At 44.4% G+C, this 22963-nt stretch overlaps 2 protein-coding genes across 3 annotated transcripts; one reads left to right on the top strand and one right to left on the bottom strand.

Annotated features, from left to right (window-relative positions):
- The first annotated feature begins 2201 nt into the window (after window positions 1-2201).
- Window positions 2202-14524, top strand: si:ch211-217a12.1 (alanine aminotransferase 2-like). 2 transcript variants are annotated; one of them, XM_030348454.1, is made up of 13 exons: window positions 2202-2525; window positions 2837-2997; window positions 3097-3267; window positions 6346-6435; window positions 6616-6724; window positions 7885-8018; window positions 10201-10444; window positions 10654-10733; window positions 11602-11738; window positions 12614-12788; window positions 12971-13126; window positions 13304-13416; window positions 13510-14524. In XM_030348454.1, exons 3-13 carry the CDS (start codon window positions 3121-3123, stop codon window positions 13598-13600), a joined length of 1476 nt encoding a protein of 491 aa, XP_030204314.1. In that variant the 5' UTR covers window positions 2202-2525; window positions 2837-2997; window positions 3097-3120; the 3' UTR covers window positions 13601-14524. The 2 variants fall into 2 exon arrangements, with proteins under 2 accessions (XP_030204314.1, XP_030204313.1); XM_030348453.1 differs by having other exon boundaries at window positions 2202-2596.
- A 123-nt stretch (window positions 14525-14647) lies between these two features.
- On the bottom strand, window positions 14648-20517 carry pdia4 (protein disulfide isomerase family A, member 4). The gene is made up of 10 exons (XM_030348451.1): window positions 20169-20517; window positions 19708-19897; window positions 19351-19556; window positions 19109-19247; window positions 18084-18289; window positions 17474-17632; window positions 16848-16999; window positions 16433-16589; window positions 15694-15927; window positions 14648-15323 (listed from the first exon to the last, which is right to left on the bottom strand). The coding sequence occupies exons 1-10, from the start codon at window positions 20242-20244 to the stop codon at window positions 14911-14913; spliced, it is 1932 nt and encodes a 643-aa protein (XP_030204311.1). The 5' UTR covers window positions 20245-20517; the 3' UTR covers window positions 14648-14910.
- Window positions 20518-22963: the final 2446 nt, after the last annotated feature.

Below are 22963 nucleotides of genomic sequence, written 5' to 3'. Positions count from 1 at the left end.
ATGTATTTAATGTTAAGAATTAAGAATTCCTATCTTTTGCACGGAGGTGTCGTCGAAGGACTAAACATGGGTCCCATATACTTTAGCTAGCATGGCATGGCTAATACTTGAGGACAGGAGGCCACCAACTGCAGCCATGGTACACACTCAGCAGGCTCATAGTCATGAGGAGTAATGAACGAAGCCTGTGGTCCTGCAATGGCCGCCCTGTGGAAAAGGTCCGTTCTACTGTACAAACTGGAGTAAGAGAACCATTCCACCCGTGCAAATGTACGATCGTTAGGAGGGAGCCTTGAAGGCTGTGGCCTCTGACAGATAACTGAAACACGCTTCCTGTTTTTAACCTCTGCCGAGTGGCCCTGGGGAATGGTATGCCCCAGTTGATAGGTTTCAGCTCACTCTGCTGGTTAATTCCTGTCATTGTTTTTTTTTTATGGGTGTATTTATTTATTGAACGCCAGTTTTCCAATTGAACAAATATATATAAATAAATGATGATTTTATTCCAAAAAGTAAAACGTAAGGCAGATTTTGTATCGGTTATCCCCAAAGAAGGAAGGGACAGGTGAGACTGTAAGGGGTATAGGCCTATCGGCGTCCTAAATACAGACTTTGAACTGTATGCCAGCATCTAAGAGGATGGAGGTTGCAATGCCTTTGTTATCAGACGACCAAACTGGATTCATTAAGAACACACAAACTCATGACAATTTGGCTCAAAATTGTAAAAAAAAAAAGCTCTATTGTTCTCAGCTTTGGATTTTGAAAAAGCTTTTGACTCAGTTGTGGGGGAATTTCTCTATTTAGATTTGGCTTTGGTGATGCTTTGATACGTTGTATCCATACTCCACTCATACTGGAAGAAGATAGGTGAATGGTAGTGTTTCTAACTCCATAACTCTGTACCGTGCTGCAGGCAGGAATAACCCGCTAGTCCCAGTCTTTTCCATTTATTCGTCAAACCTCTGGCCCACACAATACGACAGGAGTCAGATCTGAAGGGTAGAAATAGGAATATAGGAAGTGTGGAGTATAAGCTTAGTCTTTAGACACAGATGATGTGGTCAGAATCATGGACCCAGGTTCTGGGTATATATGCTATTATATATATATATATATTATGTATACATTATATATTATTATATATAATATATGGGGTACATTCAGGATTCTTAACAAACAGAAATCGGAGGTTCTGATATTCAATTACACTTCGAAGCAAGAATTCACTGCAAAATATAATTTCAAATGGCACTCAACCCCCTCAGGTAGAAGGTCTACCCAAAGATCTATCGGTTTTATTTCGTATTAACAACAAATGCATAAATAAAAGGGGTTGGGCGGAAAAGAAACCCTGGGTTTTTTAATCAGTACAACATTCACATCCCTGTATCTTGGACATACTCTTAGAAAAGTCAAGATGATTCTTGCCTCCTAAGGATCTTCTTGGCAGCGAGCAAAAAGAACATTACAAAATACTGACTTCCGAAAAACTGCCCTACTAATCACCTCCATACTCTTAGAACAGTATTTATCTGGCCAAAGTATGTTTCATATGTGACATTTTATTTTAAATTAAGACCATTTTGTTTCGAATTGACTAAACATCCCATGACCTCATGCTTATTTACTATTTGTATTTTTCCTGTTATTGCTTTGTTATCCCCTCTTTGTTGAATCTGGAAAATGTTCATAAATATAAAGTAAAAAGAAAAAACGCATACATTATTAATGTAGGAGAGTATGGAATAGTTCATGCAAGCACGAGGGGAGATTAGGTAGGGGCAAAACATGTATTTTCTCCTGCTGTTTGGGTTTTTATTAGGGCATATTTCTTTACAAGCCTACATGAGTGATAAGATGTGTGATGACAGCTGGAGTTTAACATCTACAACACTAACCATTGTGGTTCTACAAGTAGTATATTCGTATCACACTAATAGTTTGTCACTGTTCACTAGTTCTTATAGGCCTAGAAGGACCAAGGTGTGCACTGTTAAGAAGTAAAACAAACACCTACCGTTGATTGTCCAAAGTATGTGCTGAATAGCCCAGAATCTGCACACCATGCCAACAAATACATGGAAGATGTTTTTTTAATTATTTTATTTCCCATGTAAAGTAGTATTAATAATCACATGTTTTGCGGTGGATTGTGAAGGGCAGCTTGGCCCTTGTGTGACTTATGTGACCTTTGGCACTGGGTCATATATCTGCTGTGTAAATACGGCTGATCTAGAGTTACAGCACTATGAGAGAGAAAGAGGGGGGGAGGGCGCTTCTGCTGCTTTTAAAGCACGCCCTGTACTTTGACAACTTCTGCCTGTTTTGGCACTGCGCTGCTGCTTCTACCAAATGCAAAGTCAATGAATATAGTTTTTTTTTTAAAAAAAATCCCTTTTGCAACATTAACAACAACAGCAACCGTTCACCGGAACATGCATACGCTGCTGTCACTCACGCAGCTGTCACTCATACGCTCCTTTCTCTAACGGCCCACCCAGCGGATTTTTCTTTTTACTAAGGTACGATCCCAAATGCACCGCTGGAGATCTCATTGCTAGTTATCAATGGGATAATTGACGACATGATACAGGTCAGTCGACCTACAAGCTGCAAAAAACATGGTACCCCATACACAAATCTTATAACGCAACGTGTAGGCTGTGTGGTGACCCTTCAGAATGCAAACCAACAACGTCGCGCAGGTTAATGCAATTAATTACATACCGAAAGCTACTAACCATCTATATGTGGTTTTGGGGTGTGTCTGCGGTAATATTTGACAAAGGTAGTAGAACAATAAACGACGCCTGTTTGATATACTGTTTGCCAGGGGGAGGCGTTGAGCTCAACGTTGGTTTTCATAAGAGCTCAAAGGGGGAAGAAAAAAGCAGGAGCACACACACTACCACACACAAGTCGTAAAGAGAGTTAAGGGACGTAAGCTTCACCGGACTACACATCAACCTCACAGAACCCAGCGGCAGTGGACTGGTAAGGGATCACTGTTTTCATCCGCACACTGGCATGCCAGTATAGCCTATACCTATTTCTCTGTATCTATATATTCTATGTTATACTATCTCCCTGCAGCAACGTGGAACATCGGCAGCAAACATGTCACAGAAAGAAGTGAACGGGTCTTCCCATCGAGGGAAGGTCCTCACGCTGGAGACCATGAACCAGAACGTGAGGCAGGTCGAGTACGCGGTCCGGGGTCCGATGGTCCTGCGCGCCGTACAGATAGAAGAGGAGCTGAAAAAGGTACAGAAAGTTTGGATTGCTTCAACTCTGCTGCCTGGTTCCTCACTGACGAGTTGTGATTCAGACCCAAACCGTCCTAAAGTTATATAAATGGTAAAAATAGGCAACTTTTGTGAATTGAAAGTACATTGTTTCATGTCTTATCTCATGAGTTTGACATTTTACTGTGTCTTTATAATTGGCTGTAGTCAAGAATGATTTGTTTTTGTGGAGAGTACAGTTACTGTACTCTCCACAAGTAGGAACTGTACTGCCTAGTTTGACATAATCACAGGCACAGAGACTCACTTAAAAAGTAATTAAGTTAAATCTGAGCGGCTGACACAACAGTGTGCCTCTGTGAAGAAAAAACTGAAAGGAAGAAACTGTCAACAACAACTTTGTATTTGCACTTTGACACAAGACCTGTCTGACATTTGCATCTCGGAACCTCGGAGCAAAGAATAGACCCCCGGGATGTCATGGTTGAAAGGAGGGAGGACTCGTTGCACAGCCACTCAGCTCACTTACAGGACCTCGTCCCGGTCCCTGTGTGTGTATCCGTCAGGGTAATACGCTGACGCTGGTGGTTGATGGCTCTCCCGGTTATACACCAGCCTGGAGGGGCTCCTTTCACCCGACCGAGAGAGCAGGGAGTGTAGTCGGTAGGCTGGAAGTGTATTGCGTAAGAGAGGGTTTAAGTTTTCTTTCTTTTCTTCTCGTTGGTGTCCCTTCGCCTGCCTCCCTTATCACAGAGAGACAGAGGCAGAATGAGATAGATACTGTCATTCACACATGCACATGGGCTTCAGGGTTAAGAATTTTCCATTTTAAAATGCAACATTCTTACAGAAAGGCGATATTGATATGTCACGTGTCCCGTTGAACATGTCACTATTTTGAAAGTGGACCCTTGGGAATGGGTCATGCAGAAGATCTCGAGGCAGACGTAACCAGCTTGGTCAGCTGGAGTGTGTGTGTGTGTGTGTGTGTGTGTGTGTGTGTGTGTGTGTGTGTGTGTGTGTGTGTGTGTGTGTGTGTGTGTGTGTGTGTGTGTGTGTGTGTGTGTGTGTGTGTGTGTGTGTGTGTGTGTGTGTGTTGCATGCAGAGAAAACAATGGGATGACAAGCCCGTGCTTTATCCTAAGACTACACATAAATAGCGGTGAATAAACCTGTCGGCCTATCATTTAGTAACGTGTATTTTCCCCTGGAAAAATCTTACGAGTTAAACCGGACTTGTGAACACATCACAGTCACTTAAGTCAGGGAAGAAGCTTAACTGTTGGCCTTAACCAAATGCCCTTGAGGTAACCAAACTCCACCAAGCCTATCTCCACACCCGTATCCATATCAGGCTACCGAATTCCATAACATTTAACACTTTTCGGACTGTGGATTGTAACAGTGGGTGGTGGGTCTGCCAGTCTTGCTGGTGCTTTTTAAACAACCACGGCTGTCCCCCACCCCCACCCCCCTCCATGGCTTCAGTGGGCCTCAGCCGGTGTAATCAGTGACTGATGGGGACCCTGCGGCGGGGGGGGGGGGGGGGGGGGGCTGTGTAGCCGTGTAATGGGACCGCCATTCTCCCACACAGAACAGCGGCCTCTTTGTTAGACACTAACAAAGAAGGGATGAGAACCGGAAAAAAAAGGCAAAGTTTCGCTGCCAGGATTTAACCCAGGGGAAGGTCTAAAGTCCCGGGTGCCAGCGCTAGAGTTTCTTCAGGTCCTGACTCTATTTATTTTTTCTCTGAAAGCGTAACGTTATATGCAGAACAACAAATATTGGCTCAGTGTGAACTCAGCGAGTGATCCTGCAAACGCTTATCCCAGCGGTCGGGCTTCGGATGTACTAAAAACACGGAGAAACAATCTTGAATTGGAAAATAATGACGCGTACACAGGGACCCTTATCATTACCAGGCGGGGGGGGGGGGGGGTGGGGTCTTGTGCACGCGTCGCCATTGGTTGCTTGCTAGGGAGCAGGGTGTACTGCAGTTGAGGTTTGATATGCCTCCAGGAATGTGGAGGTTCATGTGCCAGGGAGCTGAAAGAGAAGATACGTAGGCGCCCTGCTGACGCTCTCTCTCAATGTCATGTTGCTCCCCTCGGGTAGGATGAGATTAAGTGCATATAGAGTGGCACGAATGAAGAACGGTTCGGGGTGGTTGTCTGTCTCAAAACGTGGATGATATTTGTCTGATTGTTTTGATGACGTGTTTCTTCCCTGGGATAGTTCTGGTTTTGTATGGTTGGATTCAGATCACTAGGCGAAGTGCAGTTATAGCCGAGGCAGTTTTACGAACATGTATTAATGATTGGCTTGTCCTCTTGTACGTTTGCTTCTTATGCAATGGCTGCAATGCTGCAAAGCTGTTATACATGTTCATCTTGCATACATATTTTTTATATGTATATTTTATTATCTTCCATTTGATATCTTTTCTTATCTATACATTTATTAGCATTTTTTTGTTGCAGACTTTTCTGTAACAGAGGCGCACAGTCAAAGAACTTGCGAGAACTTCAAAAGAGTGTACTTGTTAAACAGAAATATTGTGTTTAACGATTCATTGGATGCTCTTAAAAAAACAGATCTTCAACTTGTCCTCGTCTGACCTGAAAATGTGATGAGCAGAGGCCATATGTGTCTCACTAGAGCCAACAAGGAATGGGCTGGAACCAGGAGTCCAAAAGCCATACTGACGCGTGTTAAACCCAAACTATACATTGTCTCCCAACTGCTTGAGAATACAACACAATACAAATATTAGATTGAGAGAGAAAGAGTAGCTCAGCTTACTGTCGTGTACAGTACACACTACATGCACCGAACAATTTCCTTTGGGTAAGCTAAAGGGAACGGGAAATGGAAAGATCTCACGTTGTGTGTGAATTCTGTCCCGCGAGCGAATTCACATAAACGGGCACCGGCACAGACATGCTCAAATCTGGCTCTTTGTCAAGAGTATTTACCCCATATGCATCACTGAGATACACCCACCATTAAGCTCAGTCTCTTAATCCTTTTCAAAAAAATGATAGTTAAGTGACAGCACTTTTTAATCTGAGTTGTGTTCTTTCTTTCCTTTCCTTAGGGAGTGAAGAAGCCTTTCACAGAGGTCATCAAGGCTAACGTCGGCGACGCCCACGCTATGGGCCAGAAACCAATCACATTCATCCGACAGGTAGCACCCCTTTCCTTCTGTTTATACTAAAAATAACTTTCTTCGATTTAGATGAAAAAGAATTGCACAAAAATTACATCAATTCATTTTTCCCTGGTTCGTAAATGTCGAGTCCTGCGGGTTCGCGTTGGAAGCAGTTTGCGGTACACTCGAGCTCTCCTGTGCTCTGCTCCCTCCCAGGTCTTGGCCCTCTGTGCCTATCCGGCGCTCCTTGAAGACGACAAGTTCCCAGAAGACGCCAAGCTACGAGCCCGTCGTATCCTGGACGGCTGTGGCGGACAGAGCATCGGTCAGACCCGGGCCTTTCTTCCGCACCGCGTCACCGCGACATAAGATTAGCAAGGGGCCAAACGTCCGTGTCCAGGCTTAGAGTCAGGGTTAGTTTAAGCCCCCCCCATGACTCTTTTCAGGGGGCAGTCCTCCTAGATCTGTGCGTTAACTTAACCGAGACTCCAAGTGCAACCACTTATTAAAACGACATTATTTTTATTATATTCATATATTTATTTGTATAGGATTTTAATTCCTTAATGGACAAGAGGGGGGTTGGAGAAGGGGGTCTTGCCATGTTCCATGGTCTGCCCACTAGCCAGTGTTGCTGGAGTGCCCCTTAACTCTCTCTTTGTTCATGTAGGCGTAGGCTTTTTATTTTTTTTGGTCACAAATTGCATATCAAGTTGACTGCCTCGAGTTAAAAAAAAAAACTTTTCAAAAGAGTAATTAAGTGACTAAAGTTTAAACCCATTGAACTGCATTCCGTGGGATAAGGCTTAGCTAACCCCTTTGCGTAATAAGTAACACAATACCTCAATGTGAAGAAGTACTCAGAAATACAGGTTCCCTCTGCATCATGACATACAGGGTCGCATATGGACTAGGGTTTTTTTTACTAAATGGCAAACAAATTCTGTAAATATAGCAATAGCATCAAAGTGCAGCCCCGGAGCCAGGGCCTTTGGTGCGGCAACGGGGCCTTTGGCGTGGCAGAGGGGCCTGTGCTGTGGCAGTTTTGCATCACAGTCGGCCCTAGCTGCCCCAGTTCGGATTTTCAACATTATTTTTTCTTTTTAAATTTAAATAAATAAATTATATTAAATCTAATAAAAAAGAATACATAAATCTATATTATTATTTTTTTATTATTATTTCGTAGAAATTTCACAAGAAAAAATAACGTTGACTCTGGGCCTGCCACTGGAAGCTACTCAAATATAGAGCTTCGGGGGGACTGTTTCTTTAAGACTATGCCCTTCAGGCAAATAGTTGGTAATTTATGATCTTATCTGAAATGATAAGCCAGAGTATCAACTGTTTGCCCTCAGGTCAAATTGTTGATTGAGGCAAACAGTCAAAAATAAAAAATATAGTAATAATAATAATAATTAATATTAATTTATAATAATAATAATAATTAATATATAATAATAATTGCTCAAATTGTACTTTCAGGTGCCTACAGTGCCAGCCAGGGTATCGAATGCATCCGAAAGGACGTGGCCAGCTACATCGAGAAGAGGGACGGAGGCATCCCCTCCAACCACGAGAACATCTACCTCTCCACCGGCGCCAGCGATGCCATCGTGGTAGGTTTCCCCTTGTGGCGCAAAGCATGATATACCGGTGAAAAGCGAAAAAGTTCATTTATTTCCGTAATTAAACTTAAAAGCTGAAACTAATATATTATATAAACTCATTACATGCAAAGTGAGATATTTCAAGCCTTTTTTTTGTGATAATTTTCTTATAGCTTATGTTAAGCCCAAGATAATTTTTCGAGTTTCACCTGTATATCCATAATAAATGCCTGAAGCAGGTGTGACATATGTTTACTAGGAACCTTAATGTACACAGAAACCACTATCACGATCCCAGCTTAGAAAGACAAAATAAGTGATTAACAGGGGTGGAATTTGGGTAATGAGAACACACAGGTGTAAAGAATGAGTAATTAACCCAGGTGGCACCACTTTGACTAACGAGGCCCAGGGAAGCAGTCCCTCGTTAATGCTCGGTCAGGATAGTGTGAGCTACCTTCCCGTGTAGTTTCCTTCCCATTCGTTATCACTCGTGCTGTTTCAAACAGAACTTTCAGACCACAGCTGTGTTCGAAATCGTTCCCTATCCCGGATATAGTGCACTATATATAGGGTGCTCGCCATTTTGTAGTGGTGTTCGAATTTTCAGTGGTTCATTTCATGCACTATATAGTGGACTTGAAATACCCAAAATTTGAGTGGACATACGATGTTCCCCACATGTTACTCCCGTATACCACAATGCAATGCGGTCGTGTTTTTCCGGAGGAAAACCGCGAACACAAATACATTAAATGATGGAGTCCCCGGCTTTCGTTTAGAAATGTCAACAATTTATTTGGAGTTTAACATAGAAAACATTCAAAATTAATAAATAACAACCTTGATCAAGGAAATGTAACATTCAACATCAATCAACCTCCAGCTTTCCTCGTGAGTGCCCGGTTTGTTTACATGATATGGGCGCATCTGTCTGCGTCACTCAAATACGCGGAGCATTTACTGACGCAAATTACATTTAGAAATGTTCAGCGTAGTGTCCGAATTCTCGTTTGTTCGTTCCCTATTTAGTTCACTATATAATAAACTCTATATAGGGAATAGTGAGTGAGTGAATAGGGAAAGATTTCGATCACAGCTCAAGTGTGTTTGACTCTTTGTTCCAGAATGTCATACGTTGGGGAATCAAACCTGGTGCATTTCCTGATGCATAGATCACATTTGATCCACTGCCACTATTATTTCATATAAATTTCCTTCATAGGTTAAATATTCCTGAAGGTGAAAGTAAAAGCCCTTCACAGTATAATGTAAGTTGTTCTCCTAGATTTGCTGATGCAGTTCAAAACCAAGGCATTACAACAAAAATCAAATGTCTCAGTATAAACATAATGAAAAATTATGTTTTTAGGGCTTTTATTTTCTAAAACTTGAGATTTGCTCCCCTATTGATTATTCTTAGGCATTCATCATTACTTTCACTGTTCCCTTCCTACATCTGAGGAACTCAGATTCCACCTATCTACTGTATATTTACTGTATCTCCATTTCTCTTTCTCTCTCTTCGGCCTTCTCCTCTGCCCTGCTGCCTCACCATTTTACAGCAGGTTCATGTAACAAGTCCCTCATCCTTCATCTATCAGCGGATGAACTGCTCTGTTAGGCAGGCCCAGGTCTAGTTGACCTGGCCTGCCCATTTATGAGAGTCTCCTGGCTGTTGTTAGTTTCCAACTCTTGTAACTCTTTTCTGCTCTCTCTTTTTCGCTTCACATCTCTCAAATCTTCCCCTCACAGCCAGGGCTACTCGGTTATTGAAAAAATCATCATCATGATTATTTTGGTCATTATTGAAATTGCCTTTATTGAAACGATTATTTTGGAGTTTGAAAACACTCTGTATTTATTCAGCATTTCCCTCTAAAAAAAACACATTGTAACTGAGATCTTTGAAATTTCCCCTTTTTAAAAATAGACAATGTTAAAATAGAAAATGTTGAAATGGAAAAGAATGTACAATAATGGATCCAACAGTTCTGAAAATTCTATACAAAATAAATAATAATAAAAAATATAAATAAATAGTTTAATTTCAATGCGATTACCGGTATATTAGTTCGGAGATCGTTTGACCCAAAAGTCAAAAAGACGATTACTGTTCTATTAATTACCCAGCCGTCCTCACAGCAGCATTAACCTCCCCCACGTCGTACCCTCCGCATCTCCTCCCCAGACCATGCTGAAGCTGCTGATTTGCGGTGAGGGCCGCACGCGCACGGGGGTGATGATCTCCATCCCCCAGTACCCGCTGTACTCGGCCGCCCTGACGGAGCTCCAGGGCGTGCAGATCAACTACTACCTGGACGAGGACAAGTGCTGGGGGCTGGACGTGGGCGAGCTACGGCGCTCGCTGACCGCCGCCCGGGAGCACTGTAACCCCCGGGCGCTCTGCATCATCAACCCCGGGAACCCCACCGGTACACGCGCACACACACACACGCACACGCACACACACGTGTGTGTGTCCAACAGCAGTACCAACAACATATTTCTGTATTTCAAAGAAAGGAATTATGTGCATATAAACTACTCAGGGCTATATTTAATGGACCCCATAAACATCTATGATAATTTATAAAGTTCGTTAACGTCCATTGTTAATCATTCATCCTGGTTCCTGTGACAGGCCAGGTCCAGAGCCGGCAGTGCATCGAAGACGTCATTCGGTTTGCGAAAGAGGAGGGGCTGCTTCTCATGGCCGACGAGGTGAGCAGTGTTGCGCATTTGTTGAGTCTTTTTAATTATTTATTTTGAGTCTGCAGTCCACCCATTGAGAAAATCACAAGCAAAGCAGGCATATCCTGGAGGCTCTGTGGAACATCTTTGTTTCACCAAGTGTTTCTGCCGCCTGCACGCAGACTTCTGTGGGTGTGAGCATGAGGTTGAGATGAATGCAATTGTATCTGAACCAGATTTCTATTTACCTATTTTTTTATCAGATGTGATTTTACCTATTTGGCTATACCGGGTCGTTAGTAAACTACAAACACACCCGGCATTTGTACAACGTCTCGTCATTCTAAATATCACTTAAACTTAATCTCAATCCCAAATCCGGTTGAACTGCTTCCTTGCTTGTCAAGTAACCTACGACAATTCATCACACTACCTAAGGGGCTGCAGCCCAGTTAATCCGAGGTGGATTAACTGGGCTCGCAGGACGCAGGGTGGGGATGTTGGAAACCGGTTTATTCAAACGTTTTTAGGCAACGATTCATGGCCCTAGAGGGGTGTGTGTGTGTGTGTGTGTGTGTGTGTGTGTGTGTGTGTGTGTGTGTGTGTGTGTGTGTGTGTGTGTGTGTGTGTGTGTGTGTGTGTGTGTGTGTGTGTGTGTGTGTGTGTGTGGACGGCGGGTTTATCAGCATACATTGTCCAGCTCCAGAGTCCAATCAGGGTCTGACTCGGGCTGTGTGAGGCTGCTTACACCAGCCATCATCCACACACACTCCCATGACATACTAATTGATTTAATGATAGTTAACATCTATAGTTAACATTGAATAGGACTCTGGACGTCTAGGCTTGGTTTGGCTCCGTGCCCATGATCAACCTTTTATGTTCCGGCCTAAACAAGGTGTACCAGGACAACGTTTATGCGGAAGGCTGCGTGTTCCACTCCTTCAAGAAGGTGCTGTTTGAGATGGGGCCCGAGTTCTCCAGCGTGGTGGAGCTGGTCTCCTTCCACTCCACCTCCAAGTGCTACATGGGAGAGTGAGTTGGCCCTTTGTATTAAATTATTTTAAATGGATCATTTGCATAAGGGTAAATCTCGGCATGCAAAAATAGTCAAAACGATCTGAAATCAGCCTACTCACACGAGACTAATGCACCAATGTGTGGGGTTTCATTTTCACAAAAATAAATAAACTATATATCATATTTATTTATTTAGAATATTTTACACCACACACAAAACCAAACAACTCCCTTCCCAAACACGTACGTACCTGCAAGCCCCAGCCTGCAGCCATCGCGTAAGAATGCTGTTGTTTGTGTCCCGGAGGAAATATGCGGGATATCCTCCCAAAAGCAAGCATTCTGAGCCCAGAGGCCACAGCCTACGGCCGGGGTGGGGGAGACGGCGTACCCCGCCGTGGGGGAGACCGCCTACCCCGCCGTCCCCCCCACGGGTTGAGGGTGGGACTTGGCTGAACTGTCAATGACAGGAAGAACCTGACTGGCAAGCAGAAAACTGCTGATAATAACAACTTCAACAATACAAATATATATGTGTAATATATGTATTCATTTATATACAAGTTATTTGTAAACGTAATTTGTATATTTCGGTCAGTATCGCTCGGTACCCATTTTAAGAGTACTGAGTTCGGAAGCACGCATGCGCACACACACACGCAAGCGCGAGCACACACTGAAATACATTGACACCTTAGATAAATCTAACTAACATGGAAGGGCTCACAGTGACGGCCTTAAAGTTTTGGGACACTGACGTGTGTGTGTGTGTGTGTGTGTGTGTGTGTGTGTGTGTGTGTGTGTGTGTGTGTGTGTGTGTGTGTGTGTGTGTGTGTGTGTGTGTGTGTGTGTGTGTGTGTGTGTGTGTGTGTGTGTGTGTGTGTACACAGGTGTGGCTTCCGCGGGGGCTACATGGAGGTGGTGAACCTGGACCCTGAGGTGAAGGCCCAGCTCACCAAGCTGGTGTCGGTGCGTCTCTGCTCCCCGGTGTCTGGACAGGCCCTCATGGACGTGGTGGTCAACCCCCCCCAGCCCGGGGAGCCCTCCTACGCCACCTTCACCAAGGTGAGAGGGAGAGAGACACAGAGACGGGGGGGGAGAAACCCAAATTGATCTATAACTCTAATTATGTCTGGACTCTCTATATAATGTTCAGGTAGCTGTATTTGTTGCGCGAATGTTCAGACTTTAGACTTTAGATTTAGACTGAGTTAACTCTGATTGAGTACGGTTATGATTCATTGTAGGAGCGGGCGGCGGTGCTGGCCGACCTGGCGGAGAAGGCCAAGCTGACGGAGGAGAGCTTCAACAACGTGCCCGGGTTCCACTGCAACCCGGTCCAGGGGGCCATGTACACCTTCCCCCGCATCACCATTCCTCAGAAGGCCATCGACCAGGCCAAGGTAATGCTCGAAACACCGCTTTGATACTGCACCTCTAATCCTTACCCTCTCATTATTTTGGGACTTTTGTTTCGCTCGTCGTTAACGTTACTTTCTATTGGCCAGTTTGAGGTCCCTGACTGACTTTCCTGTGTCTGTGTGTCTGTCTGTCTTGTGTGTATCTTTGTGTGTGTGTAGGCGGCAGGCCAGGCCCCAGACCAGATGTACTGCATGAAGCTCCTGGAGACCACTGGAATCTGCTTGGTACCAGGGAGTGGCTTCGGCCAGAGAGAGGGAACCTTCCACTTCAGGTGAGTCAATCCGTTGCGGTGTGTGACACACTGACGTTTTTATTCCGTTGTCATCCTTGTCTCTGAACACTCTGCCTTTCATTGTCCCTCCAGGATGACCATCCTGCCCCCCAAGGAGAAGCTGAAGTATGTGCTGGAGAAGATTGCAGAGTTCAACGCACAGTTCCTGCAGGACTATTCCTAACGCCTTTCAGAAACCATCCGAGCCATACGTCATCCGAAGCCACTTCCATCCCGTCCTGGATCACTGTAAACACAGTTTGCATGTAAAAGTTACCCTTCCCTGGTAGCGTTGTCAAAACCCATCGGCTGACTACCCTAGGGAATGCCTAGAATGCTACAACACCCTGGGCAACTTCGGTTACCTTTATGCAAACGGTTGTGTTGTTTCGCAACATAGTCCCCCATTTTGATCGGATGAACAGCATTCAGTGATAACTGTCGTACGTCGAATTTTTAACGTTTAACCAATTGTATACTTGAAAACTTGTCAGCTCGCGTCATAAATCGCAGCCGATGAGAGCCTTTTTAATGTTCTGAACACCTAAGCCAAGCGTTTTCTGAAATTCTTATCTTTTTAAAACTGGAAAATGACAGCTCAGTTGAAGGCCATGACAGGGAGATTGACTTTTATTTTTGTGTGGGTCATGGTGACACGGTGCGTCACAAAATATTCAGACCCTTAAAAATGTCAATGTGCTTCCAATGCATCTCTTCCTTGCTGGTCGTGCCAACACCTTTTTCTTGAGCCAATCAAAGAAATGTTTTACAAAATGTATCAAATGATCGGTGTGCCTTGTCTGAGTGTGACTTTCAAATGCAGTGGGTGGTCTCTGGGATGAATGCTCCCTTAAAGAATATTTAACGACAAACTTCCAGAGGCCAGAGCTGTGAAAATTAGCCTACTTAAAAAGCAGTATAATAGTCTTTGAGTAATCGTTGGGTTCAAGCCATCTTTTGAGGTAATTGAGTCTTAAGGCTAGATAAAAGTACAGGGTATTTAAATAGCTTGGCTTCGTCTACCAAGGCCTTTTTCAGTAGATTAACAATTCAAATGGAAACATTTGGCAATATCTTCTTGTAAAAATGTAATTTAAATAGAAAAAAATTAAAAGAATTTAATGAAACTTGATTTGTTTTTTATTCAGCCTTTCATGTAGCATTGGCAAACCAGGAATGTCAATTCAAAAAAATAATTTTGTCTGTTTCAATGCAAATACCAAAAGCCTTGTCTTTTTTAGAATTTTATTTAAAAAGACCAATTCTCCAACACAGTGCATTAACATGCTTTTAGAAATGGATCAAAGTAAAAATCTCTTATGGTTCAAACGCGAAAATTATAAATGGTCCAACACTGTTGTCATAGCAACACAGTAACACGGTGTCCCTCGGCAACCCCTCAGCCTCGCGAGGGCTGCGCTTTGCGCCCTGGAAGACTCGGCGCTAGCATCACAAAGAGTTCTCGGCTACGTTTGGCCGGAGAGAAAAGCCCTCTCAAAGTTCGTCTTTCTTCGACAGCTTCGTGGCGTGCTCCTCCAGGAACTTACTGAAGCCGTCGAGTGTTCTGTCCCCGCCCTCAAACTTGATTGGCTTCTGTTTGCCGTTGCTGGGCGCCAGGTATATCGTGGGGAAGCCCTCCGTTTTGTAGATGTCGTGCGGCACGTCGTTGGCCGTGGCGTCCATCTTGGCGATGACGATGTCCTTGTGGCCCTTGTACTTCTTGCCCAGGGCGAGGTATTCGGGCTCCAGCTTCTTGCAGTGGCCGCACCACGGCGCATAGAACTCGATCAGGACGTCCTTCTTGGTGTCCATGACTATTGCGTCAAAGTTCTTGCCCACCACCACCTTCACGGGCCCCTTATTGTTCTTGGGCAGCGGCTGGGACTTGATGATGGGCTGCACCTTGCCTGGAGACACACAGGGAAGAAACAGAGTTTAATTTCGGAACAAGAACAGTCCAGTTTAGATTTTTGAATGATTAAGCAAGGCACGAACCTTGAGATTGAAAAATAACTAAGAAATATGGATGAAATGTATATACTTTTGATTCAATTGTATTTGTATAGCCCTTAAATCCCAGCTCCAGTCTCAAAGGACTTAACAGACCGTATACTCAGACACCCCCTGAGCCCAGCCCCCAGAGGGCAAGGAAGAAATCTTGGGAAGGAACGCAGTGTTGGGGATCCCTCCTTATTACACATTAACACTCGTTAACATGTTAAAATGAATTATGTACCCGCTTAATTCCACCATGTTATTTGAGGATAAGGTGCGTACCTTTCTTGAAGGCCATGACAAAGTCCCTGAGCACCTCGGCGTCAAACTCTTCGGGCTCCATGGCGAACTTCTTCCCGTTCTCTCCGAGGATCCCCACGTTGACCTCCTCACCGCTGTCGCTCAGCTCCAGGCCCTTCAGCTCCTCAGCGTAGTCCTCCTCGTCCGCGATGGCAAAGGTGTACTCGGGGAAGTCCTTGGCCACCTCCAGCACCTTTGACCTCCAGAACTGCGTTGCTGCAGATCAGAGAGACAGGACAGGGTTTAGCAGACAGGCTAACTTTGTAATACCATTTGGTTTTATCATACGGCTATACAGCTTTATAACCATGGTTTCTTTTATTTATGGGCATTACAAAATGTGTTTAAAACAAGACTTCTGTCCTGTACTTATGTACAGGTCATATAAGAGCTGAAATGACAAACCTACGATTCCATAATTGGTGGAAAATATGTAATGTGCAGACAATTGCAGATAAGAAAAACTTCACCACTAGTAATTTTTCCCCTGCTAAGTACTGATTCTGCATGAGCAGAGAGCATCAATCCAAGCCCCTGGGATCTCTGAACATCATGAACAAACACCGAATCAATCCAAGCCCCTAGGGTTTCTGATCATGAAACAATGAGCCATTTACTTAAGATGCAAGATGAAAAAACAGCAGCCGCCTAAGATCAGGCTGTGCAGGAGAAGAGCCACCATTAATGTTCACCAGGGGCGGGAGGCCTTCTCACCACTCACCCTTCCTGTAGTCGAAGCTGAAGTCCACGCCGTAGTACACCACCACCAGAGGCCTCTTCGCGTAGCGCTTGGCGTCGTTGCTCTGCTTCCTGTGGCCCACCAGCGGCACCACGTTCTTCTTGAAGAAGTCCTGCACGTCCGACACGGGCGTGGACTCCTACAAGGATGGATATGGAGGCTCAGGGTAAAAATTATGGGGTGGTTTGTCTTTAGATTTTCACGCCTAAACTTAGGCCTATAAAAAAGGAGTTATAGTTCATTTTAAATTATCTTTAGAGAGCAAGATAAATAAAACCTACAGTTGCAGCATATGGTACACAAAAATTAAGGAATCATGCAATTATAGTTAAACAATGCTAACAATGAAGAGAACTGTTAAAAAAAAAAGGCATTATTTTTCTTTTGAAAGACATACCGTGACCGGGAATGTGTGCGAGGCCGGCTCAAACTTGGAGCGGAACTTCTCAGGCTGAACCAGGATAACCTGGCCGGGGGATGCCTTGAGCAGCTTGGCCACGTCGGAGCTGAAGGAGTGGAGGAACTTGTAGTCTTCCCTCAGGGAGTTACCTGGGAAGACAAAGACCAGTGAGTACAGACGCCAAGTTTGGTGGAATCTCTAATCCCCAGAGATAGGGCTCCCCCTGCTGTCATAAATGAGGAATGACAGGCGCTTCAAGTATTTCATTTTAGTCAGTTACTTATGGAGGGAAAATATTTAAAGTGCTATCATGCCATCTGGTGTGATAAGCCATTACAAACCGTTGGTTTGAAAATCAGCGTTTTCGTCTTGTAATTGCTAATTACATTCACATCCTTGGCATAATATCACCCCTTTAAAATAATAATCATTATGAATATATAACACTCTTATGTTGCATCTTTTGAATTCTATATCTTATCAATCAAATTAAGGTATGCCAACAGTTAGTGTGCTTTTGCCCCACACAGCATGTAGAATGCTGAGATTATCCAACAAGCATACACAATATCAAACCAATAAATGAAAACAACACCACAGCCATATAATCCACATATACTAACAGGCCTCCATGTAGATCTCGTAGGCTGGGTCCTGGTCGCCGGAGAACACGCCCACGATGACGGCGTCGTCGCCGTCCTTCACCAGCTCCTGCACCTGCTTGGCGGCCTGGACCGGCTTGGAGGGCGGGCCCGACTGCTCGCTCATGTGCTCCACGATACCTGGATGAGGGGAGGGACAACGAATGAAGCATAAAGAACATCGACGACGAATGGCCACGAACACAGTCAACACGGGAAGGGCAGAATTCAATAAGAAAATGTCCAACGAAAAACAGTTTCCTTCCAGGGCAAGTGTTTACCATGTACGTTATACGGTACGCATTTTGTCAGCGCGTTTGTGTCTGACTGTTCGTGCATGTCTGGATACATGCAATGGGATATACAGTATGAATATGTGCAATGTAGTGACATCTCTATAATTATTGGTTCTCTCATATGCATCTAATTCAAGGTAGACTTGCCTTTATTTTATTTCATCTTATCAACACATGATGGTGTGGTTTTTAGGCTGAGGTTTTCGTTCTTCGCTAAACAAAATGCAAAACACTGAATCCTTTCTGATGGCCTGTGAAGTTTCCGAACGACGGGTTTAAAAAAGGGGTCAGCGTACCGAACTTCTCCCGGGGTCCAGTGTAGTCGTAGGCCTTGCCCCTCCTGAAGATCTTGAGGTCGGGGTAGCCCGTGACGCCGAAGCGCTGGGCCAGCTCGTTCTCCACCGTGGCGTCCACCTTGGCCAGCGGGATGGGGGGCATGCGCTTGCTCAGCTCCTGCGCCGCCTTCTCGTACTCGGGGGCCAGGGACTTGCAGTGTCCGCACCTGCGGTGGGGGGGGGGGGGGGTCACAACGGTTACAGTACAGTTCTAAGTGTGGCAAATCCGACGCACGCATCATTGTGTACCGTTGATAGGGCTTCTGGTGGTGCATTTCAGCATCGTCACCGTTTGTGTTAAGGGTCCAGGTTGGAAAGTTTGGTATCAATAGTGTTGCGGTGGAAGATTGCAACCAATTTCATTCCCCCCCCCACCCTCCATCAACCTTCCCAACTACTAGCCAAGGGTCAAGAGATGAGGTTCTTACATGTATGAATTGTATTAAGGCACTTAGTCCGGAGGTCCTTATACATTGAACTTGATTGGGATCCATTTCTAATTTGCCAGTGAACATTCCGTATATCCGCAACAGTTTTATTATTCTGTGGGCTTTAGTCGTCAATCTATTCTTTAATAAATCCGTTTCACCAATCACAATCGCGTATCTTTGTCATTGCAACCATGGACACTGCATAGTGTATGACATGGCGGAGATAAAGGCCCATTGATGTTTCTCAACACACAGTCCTCTTATTGCATCCTTGATTTTGATGTCCCCGTCAGAGAGGGTTAAGCTTCTGGGACATCAATATATATGCCACGGTGTGTTTGGCTTTGAGGAGCTCCATCTGCCTGCGGTTGATGTTGATTCTAGTAAGATATTAAGCATATTTTAAATTCATATTATTTTGACCAGCCACCTCAAGCCAAATGCAGCCACGGAAAACAGTAAACATCTCTCCAACTACCAACTTGCTTGCTTCACTGCTTCTTTACATAATTTCCCCTTCTCTAATTGGTTCATTTGTCATCTGTGTGGACTGACCATGGAGCGTAGAACTCCACCAGGATGATGTCAGCGTTGTTCACCGTCTCATCAAAGTTGTCCTTGGTCAACACCACGACGGCCTCGGGTGGGGGCGCCCAGTCGGGCTGAGCTACCTCCAGGACTTTGGCCACAAAGGCTGCAACCAAAACAGTCAATCAGGAGTCAAAAAAGGTGGAGCCATTTCCGTCACATCTCCATATGCAAATTGGCACAATGTGTTCGGTCGCCATATTTCTTACCCTCTTCTGACCTGGCGCCATCGTAGTCCACGGGTTTCCCGTTTTTCAGGATCTTGAAGGTAGGATACCCGGACACTTCGAAGCGTCCCGCCACCTCAGTGGCCTTGGTGGCGTCCACCTTGGCCACGGGGATCGGGGGATCGCTCTCCTTCAGGGCTTTGGCTATTTTCACATACGTGGGGGTAAACGACTTGCAATGTCCACACCTGATTAGGGGGAAAACGACCCAGACAGACCCATTAGATAAAGTTGTACTTTGACGAAACTAGTTAGCGCATTGTGGACTCTGATGCAAATCATCCAACTCAATGTTTATAATTTGAAGATGGAAAGACAATACACTATGTAATGATTTACCATGGCGCGTAAAACTCCAACAGCACGGTGTCCTTCCCTTCGATGAAGGTGTCGAAGTTGCCGTCAGTGAGCACCAGCACCCCATCCTCCTCCTTCACTTCAGTCCCAGTATCTTCATCCTCTTCCTCCTCATCACTGTCACTGTCCGCTCCTTCGTCGTCGCTGGCCTCGTCTATCGCTCCGGTATCATCTTCAACAAGGACATCAACTCAGCAACCCCACTACCAAGTTCATAATTTAAAGAAGCAACACACAAAAAGGAGGGGACTTGCGTTGTCCTCATATTTGCAATAGCATTAGTTAGACATGAAGCATGCCGCCACAACCAAAGCCACTGCAATCTTAGCGATGCTAGTGGAAGCTCCACCATGCTAACCTGAACAGGCAACGTATACCAAGGCATGAATCAGCGATTGGGTCTTTTATTTTATTTAGAATCGCAAAAACTAGCCAACACTTACCATCTTCACACCTGACGACCGTAGCAAAGTGGGCGATCCCGAGCAACATAATCAGAAGCAGTGCAATCTTCCTCATTGTCACAACGTTGCGGGGGGCTGGGGGGTTCTTTATAGTCTGCTTAATGAAGCACAGGCTGCTTCTGCTGCTAGTCAGGCTCACCTAGATAATACAACTGATGAATGTCATCAAGTAAGCGTCACCAAAGTGGACGGATCTAGTTCAATCCAAACGTTTGATGGTGTATGCCCCGGGTTTGTCAATTCATACAAACTCGCACGCCAGACACCGCCTCCTGAACTTCTCTGACTTGCCACGTTCTGATTGGTCCTCTTCGTCTACTGTCATCCAATCGGGTTTCGCCACTCAAGTCCATGCTCGTATACGTTTGGGGATGTGATTGGGTGATCCACCATTTATTGTTTCCTGCTGCATGGGGGAATTTTCTACATATCTCAGTTTTTTTGTGTTTTCAACTTTGGTGTTACTCAGATTTGTGCGAATTTAAAGGGTTAACGCACATGTACAATGATGCATGGTTGTTCTCTAAACAGATTATCTTCTTGTGGTTTATTTCAATGCAATGAGGTTTTTCACCTCAAGATCTCAATCTTGCGTCATATTAGTTTCACATTAACATCCTGTCGTTTAGATAGTTTCACGTCATCCTCTTCACTAGTATTACTACTCAGATTGGCACTCAGTGGGTAAAGGATGCATGTGACTTTCATTTGAATGTGTTTTTTCAATGTGAGAGAGAGAGAGAGAGAGAGAGAGAGAGAGAGAGAGAGAGAGAGAGAGAGAGAGAGAGAGAGAGAGAGAGAGAGAGAGAGAGAGAGAGAGAGAGAGAGAGAGACGAGCGTGAAGGAGGTGGGTGTTGGTTCTTTTAAACAAACATGGAACAGGATATGCACTAGATCTGTTTTCTGAAGTGCAAATATGTTGTTGTTTTTTTATACTCCGTTTTATACTACGTCTTGACACACACACACACACACACACACACACACACACACACACACACACACACACACACACACACACACACACGGCCCCCTTGGTGGCGTGTGGCACCGAGCTGGTTAACTCACTGATACATTGACTGAACCAGAGAAACTGAGTGCTCGGAGTATGGGCTTCATGTTGCTGCGTTGTGTGTTTGCTTGACATTGAAAGGTGAGCTTGCCCTTGCAGTTTGGGCTTTGGGATATGTTAAGTATATTTGGCAAGCTCTCTCTCTCCCTTTCTCTCTCTCGCTCCCTCTGTCACACACACACACACACACACACACACACACACACACACACACACACACACACACACACACACACACACACACACAAACACACATACACAAACAAACACACATGCAACTATCTCACACAAAGACTCACACAAATTCACAATTTTGCACCTGTGTATGTTCTTGCTTGAAATATCACTGCTAACTTTCCAATGTAATGGCATGCAGCATGAGCGGGGAAGAGGCAGAACAAAATATTAAGCGCTTTCCAATTTAAGGATTTTTTTTTTTTATCATTCATTACTTCTTTCTTTTGTGTAAGGCCCAGCATTGGCCCTTGGCCCTGTTCACCTGCTGGCAGTGGCCATAGGCAACCCCCTGGGTCACCACAGGTTCCGCTGGGAAATATTCTGTGGACGGTCAATGTCTTTCCTTCACAACAAGCAAAAGTATTTCATCACTTTTTTTTTTTGGTAATGATTTTGTACAAATAAAACAATCGGACATTGACAATTAAATATGCTTTGATGATTGATACCTCATCTATGAAGTCTTATGACATGGATCATTGACTAAAATAATCTTTGTTCAAACTGATTGCTTTTGGTGAAGGCACCTTGTCTTTACAACCAATTAAAGAAGTTCTCGCCACTTATGGACAGGGACAATGTTATCCCTGTCCAATCTATCCCATACTGGGGATTGCCTCTTATAATTCCTCTGCAGTTATTATTCATATTTCAGATGGATGAACACAAACACACACACACACATTTACCAAAAAAACACATACAGTATCAATATCACTTCGTTACAAAAAGACTTACCACTAAATAAGTAATAAAGTGCAAGCTTCTACAAAAACAGAGTTCAGTTCCTGCCGCCTACCTCCTATCACGCCGCTAGATGTCACCATTGGCTAACGCACCACTAATTACTATCCGACCCAAGTAATCCCCTTCAGCTGTTTTCAGTTGAATTACCCTAGTGTTCTTTGTTCTTTTTTGTTTTCAGTTTGAAGTTGGCTGGCCTTCTTTCTAGAAAGTAATTCTAAACGTATATCAACCTTTCTCTCAGTCACACACAAGTTATTTTTCTTTTATTATCCTGTTTGATTGTGACAAATTCAAGTTAGTTTTTTTGGCTTGTCAGTGTTTAAACATGTCGCGATAAGGCAGTTTAATAACCACCAGTAGGCCTAAAATGTATGCTTCACTTTGGCAATCTCCTTAATGATATTGACAAGAACACGTCGGCAGGTGGTGTTCTGACACGCTGAGCTGTATGCTCACGCCCTGGCTTTTTCCCAACGTGAAGGCTGCAGCCTTGCTAGGACGCAGCCTTGCTAGGACGCGTCCTTGCTAGTCGCGTCCTATGGAGATGAGACTAGAGTGCTAGCTCGAGTGCTTCCTAGCGTTTGTAACGTTCAGACTTTGGAACGACTTGGTAGTGTGGAAGCGCTTCCGTTTCCGCTTTTTAATACTGCGTGTCCGCTTGTAAACATGTGCGCTTATGAATAAAACATGGCAGCAATCAAGCTGATCAATATTTATT

Source organism: Gadus morhua, chromosome 23, assembly GCF_902167405.1.
Source record: "Gadus morhua chromosome 23, gadMor3.0, whole genome shotgun sequence".
Classification (NCBI taxonomy): Eukaryota; Metazoa; Chordata; class Actinopteri; order Gadiformes; family Gadidae; genus Gadus; species Gadus morhua.
The sequence above is the reverse complement of the archived record's forward strand: the minus strand, read 5'-3'. Positions and strand labels throughout refer to the sequence as shown.